This window comes from Charadrius vociferus, unplaced genomic scaffold (assembly GCF_000708025.1).
Source record: "Charadrius vociferus isolate BGI_N301 unplaced genomic scaffold, ASM70802v2 scaffold2, whole genome shotgun sequence".
Taxonomy (NCBI): domain Eukaryota; kingdom Metazoa; phylum Chordata; class Aves; order Charadriiformes; family Charadriidae; genus Charadrius; species Charadrius vociferus.
In genome coordinates this window covers 1,346,506-1,351,856 of record NW_009647595.1, presented here as the reverse complement: position 1 = coordinate 1,351,856, position 5,351 = coordinate 1,346,506, and the positions used below count along the sequence as shown (strand labels likewise).

The window sequence follows — 5,351 nt, the reverse complement described above, 5'->3', positions numbered from 1 at the left end:
CCTTGGGCAACGTGGTCTAGTGGGAGGTGTCCCTGTCTATGGCAGGGGGGTTGGAACTCGATAATCTTCAAAGTCCTTTCCAACCTAAACCATTCTATGATCTAGAAATACCTCTTTCATTTCATAAGCCTGTGGATGAAAATATTGTTTTGTAAATGCGTGAAATTTGGCTTCTTGCAGGAAGAAGATGGCACAGGGGGTGATCAGGATCAGGAGGAAAGGAGATGGAACAAAAGGACTCAACAAATGCTTCATGGACTTCAGGTACACATGATAAATTGCTTTCTCTTAAAGTAGCTTTTGAGCATGCCTACCGACGCTTTTGACCCGAGTTAAAAGCTTTCCTTGCAGTAGATGTTACAGACTTAAAATACTAGTTCTGTCTTGGAGGGGGAAAAATGCTTGTAATTGGTTAAATCATAATATAATTGACACTTTATTCCAAAGAACATCTGAAGTTAAATTTTTCACTTAACTGTTTTTCAACCTTTATGTTCACATTTGGTGTGCAATTAAGACTCCCAGAAATTCAAATTTTAAAATAATTGGGTTTGATTGTGCTTTTAACAAAACCTTAGCATCTCTGATTTCTGTGCTACGTGACCCTAGGCAAACCCAATCAAGGACTAGGGATAAAATATTTTTACAGGGTGTTTATTCCTGGCTAGGCTTGTTTGAAAACTTCCAAGCTATGATAAGCTGAATCTACAACAACTGTTGCAATCTGGCCTTGGCTGAGGTGCAGTGTTACTTTTAAGCATGTGGCTTCAGTGTGCACAGACAGATAATCTTTGTAGGATGGATTATTGCTTGCTAGAGCTAAAGAGCATTTTTGTTATGAGGCAATAGAACAACCCTAGTATACACTTCAACTTAAGTGCAAACTTCTGTCTGTTTTGCGTAGAGGTTTCTGTATGTTTACTTCATATATTCTTGGACTCTCTTTGCCTTTCAGTCTAGTTTGCCTTTCCTACCCCTTTGTTCCCTTAAGCATTTTGGCAACTCCTGAGATTCTGCTGTCACTGAAATGTCAGTTCCATCTCTCTAAGCTGCTGTTGTTTTCCATAGTCATGCTCACTTTTTTGTGAAATTGATCTCTCACCTCTGCTGATAAAAGCACATTGTCGTTACTGTATCTCTGCACTTCCCGTATAGTGGATCTGGGAGGAGGGGTGAATGCTGTTTAGTTTTCAGTAAACTGAGGTTTAGTAATATTTTGTATTCTATGAAGTTTCTCAAAAATGATGTAATCAAGGAAAAGCTTTACGTTTTTGGAAAATGTTACTAGGGTTGTATTGCAAGAATTACCTCCTTACATCTCTAAACAATGAAACCTTGATTCTACTCCTAAAGAGCCTTTATGACACTTAAATACACTTAAGTTTAGTCAGATTACATTGTAAACTAATATGATTTAAGTTAGTTCTTTTGGTTACCTGCAAGAATTTCAGTATTTTAAGATTGTTTTAAACTAGTGTGGTGGTTTAACTCTGGTAATTAGCGAAGCCCTGCACAGCTGCTCACTCACTACCTCCTGGTGGGATGGGGAGGAGAGAATCAGAATGGTAAAAGCAAGAAGACATGTGGGTTGAGATAAAGATTGTTTAATAAGTAAAGTAAAAGCTGCGTGCACAAGCAAAGCAACATAAGGAATTCATTCACTACTTCCCTTCTGCCGGAAAACAACTAGCCATTTCCAGGAAAGTAGGACATCATTACACGTAACAGTTACTCAGGAAGACAAAATGCCATAACCCCGAATGCGCACACACCCCACTTCTTTCCCTCAGCATTTATTACTGAGCACAATGTACTGACCCCTTTGGTCAGTTGGGGTCAGCTGTCCTGGCTGTGTCCCCTCTTGTGCACCCCCAGCCTACCTGCTCCAAAATGAAAACATTTGCACCAATCCAAAACAGCACTGTATGAGCTACTGCGAAGAAAATTAACTCTGTCCCAGCCCAAACCATTATAGCTGTCGCTTAAAAATAATTTTTAAAGTATACAGATGTGTAGTCAGTAGTGTCATGTAATGTTTTTCTCTCTGAACGTTTCATCACAGTTTCTGAAAAGAGCTTCAGAATTCTCTTTGGACTATGTCTAGCTTTTTTTTTTCCTAAGTCTGTCTTCCGTGTGCCCAAAAGAGCATCACACGGATGGCTGAGACATTAAGTCTGTAATGAGATTTAATATAAAGTCATTTGGTTTGGCCAGCCTGATATCTTTTCATCTAGTAGATATTCCAGAGCAGACGGTTCTGTTTTAAATTGAAGACGTCAGTTGTTGTTCTAGCCAGCAAACAGATGTATCTTCCTGATTTTTTTTCTTTTTAAATATTCTGGCCAAGACTTTGAAAAAATGTAAGTGACTCTGTGTACTTAGTTTCAGACAAACAGTGGAGTTTTAGAAATAAACAGGCTTTCACCCAGGGAAAATTATGCATCTTTTAAAGAACATTAGCTCTTGAAATTTTGTTTTAAACATTAGATCGTGATTATTTTTGGAGTTATTTTGAGAAATAAACCAGGATTTCTTTGTTCCTATTTAAAAATATTGGTCCTGTAGTCAAAAGAGACTGGCTAGCTGTCAGTGCAGAAAGAAAATCTTCTTGTGATTCTGGAACAAGTGACTATAAGTTGCACAGATTGAAGATCGGTTTTTCACACGTCTGGGAAGCCTACTTGGTTTCATTTAAATAAGATCCATATAGAAATTTTTATGTACATGTTGTAATGTCCCCATCCAATGTCAAGTCCTTCCCAGTCCCTCACAGTGTCCTGGAGGTAATAACAAACAGAATCTTGCCAATGGACTTTCTTGTTTGTGTGTAGTTCTCTTATTTAATCTGTGGTATCGATGTTTGTGTTTTTCAGAGAGCTCTCGCTAAGACTGGAGCGGAATCTATCAGTTTGCTTGAGCTGTGCAGAAATACGAATAGAAAACAAGCAGCTGCAAAATTCTACAGTTTCCTGGTACTTAAAAAACAGCAAGCTATAGAGCTGACACAGGAGGAGCCTTACAGTGACATCATTGCAACACCTGGTCCCAGATTTCATATTATTTAAATGGTTAGATACAGCAGAGCTAGTGTTCGTTTCACTAGTGCGTACATGTATTGCCCCATCTTTAGGGCCCACAAGACCATTGCAGAAAATTTAGATTTTATTGTCTGTATAAAGTCCTTGGTTTTCTTTTTTGGGTTATTTTGGGTTTTGTATTTTAAATTTACCACTTAAATTTTTAGTGAAACTGCTGGGTGGGTGGCTTGAGTTTCAGCTGCAGAAACCAGACAGCTCAAGGACCCAGGTGAAGATTGCTTTAACAACTCAGAGCAGATGTGTGCAATATTGGTGCATGTAATGTTGAGTATCGATGAAAATGTCTTACGATAATTTGACTAGTTGATTCATTAGTGATATTTTTAACCTATACAAGTAAACCTGAATGGCCAACCTGTTGTCTGATTAAAAACTTTGCCAAACTCGTCTAAAATGTTCGGTCTGCTTCTCATAGTAGTGGGTTTTTTCCCCTTCCCTAGATCTCTGTGCATACTGTGGGTCTCTTACAGCTGCCAATATGAAAGGTAGTGCCTGATTCGTCAGCTTGCTTTGTCACTGCGTTTTTGCAGTCGGAATTTTGTAGCCCTTGATGCTAAGGGGAAACGGGTGTCTGTGGAAAGCACTTCCTTTCTGTGATACTATTACATACATGAAAGGACGGAACACGCGTTAAGCATTTTAGACGAAACATTCCTTTTCACTTATCACCTCATTACGGTCCACTACTGATAATGGCTAATTACTGTTAATAAGCGTCAAATAAAAACTCTAGTCATTTCATTTAAACCTTTAAGATATCAAAATGCTTTAGGTTTGTTAGAGCTGTATATAAACTCCAGACTTTTTAAAACAGACTTCTAGATTGTAAATTATCTGATTTTTATTAAGCAGGCAGATGAAGATAAAGAATAAGAGAAGTTGAACAGATTGCCTTTGTAAAGATGCTAAATTCAGATACCACCTGTACCGAAAGGGCAACAAACTTGAATATACAGTACAAACAGGCACAGTTCCACTTAATTGTGTAGCGTAGTAATGGCTCTTTGGATATATTTATGGTTTTAGTATCAGTTTTTCCAATAATGCACACTCCTGTGTTCAAAACATTTTATCAGTTTTGCAAAAGAAGTCCCATTTGATTTTACTTATAAAGAATGAAGCTTTACTGTTAGACCAGGTAGCACCAGAAATTATGTGAATATGTTGATTATGGAAACCTGTCTTAACTTTTTTTAGGGCAAAATTATTCACACTGAAGGTTCTGGTTTTAATGTTGGCACTTTTGTGAAATAATTTTGGGACTGAAATTTCAGTGTATACTCAACTGTAAAATTATGTGAATGTTTTTAAAAAAAAAAATCTGAGACTACATGATGACCATGTTTTAATAATCCTTGAAAAAGTTAATTGTATAAAAGTTACTGCAGCTTTATTTTCAACATGATGTGCCTGTAAAACCATGATTTTCCCCTTTGTAAAAAGAGACATTGTAGATAACTTGAATGTTTAATTATAGAAAAGGTCATTAGTTTCTTGTTACACATTTTTAGTCTGTTTTTGTTGCTTTTCAAGGTTAATATTCTTGAATATAGTTGATGCTGTTATGTATAACTTTTCTAATAAAAGTTGTGTTATAAGCTGTTATGTATTAGCTCTGTACCTTGCTTGAACACCATTAATTTCTATAGTAGGGACCCAGCATTTACAGGTTGCATATTTTGGTGTTTGGAGTGGAAGTCTAATGATTTAGCTGTGTGAGAGATTTAAAGCTTGAATATGTAAATAGATTTCTTGCCATTAGGAAGGAAGAATTGTTTTACTGGCTATTCTGTGGTTTTGTTCAAGCATTCTGTGCTAGGAATGTCTGTGCGGAAAATTAGGAGAAACTGTCTGTAAAATGCGATTCATCTCCATGCCAGTCCCTTCTGAATGCCAGAACACATCCAGCTTGAATTCTTTTAGCTCTTCTGTTTCCTTGCTTGTAGAATTGCCTCTGTATGTGGGTGTGTCGGCACTTCTGAAGTTGCGTGCTCCTGGTAGATCCAGACGCTTGGATCCAAGCCTGTAGAGGCAGCGCATCCCCTCTGTAGTCACTCGGGTTACCTACAGAGCTTGTGTGGAGCCTTGGGTCATGAATTCTCTTCCACATGGGCTGTCTCAGGAAGTTGAAGAACCAGCCTGGATCCAATAAAGTGTCTTAACCTGGGCTCCGCACAAAGGTGACTATACTGCTTTTGAGCTACCTGTGGAAGCGGTTGGGCTGATTCTGTTTGTGCTCTAAGTCTCGTGGCA

The 5,351-nt window shown here is 37.9% G+C and overlaps 1 protein-coding gene across 1 annotated transcript in view; it reads left to right on the top strand.

The window, feature by feature from the left end:
• Positions 1 to 4,703, top strand: part of RAD21 (RAD21 homolog (S. pombe)) — a 21,058-nt gene extending 16,355 nt beyond the window's left edge. The window contains exons 12-13 of the mRNA XM_009880988.1: positions 181 to 264; positions 2,874 to 4,703. Of these exons, the coding sequence (XP_009879290.1) occupies positions 181 to 264; positions 2,874 to 3,065 (276 nt within the window). The 3' untranslated portion in view covers positions 3,066 to 4,703. The remainder of the gene's footprint in view (positions 1 to 180; positions 265 to 2,873) is intronic.
• The last annotated feature ends 648 nt before the right edge of the window (positions 4,704 to 5,351 follow it).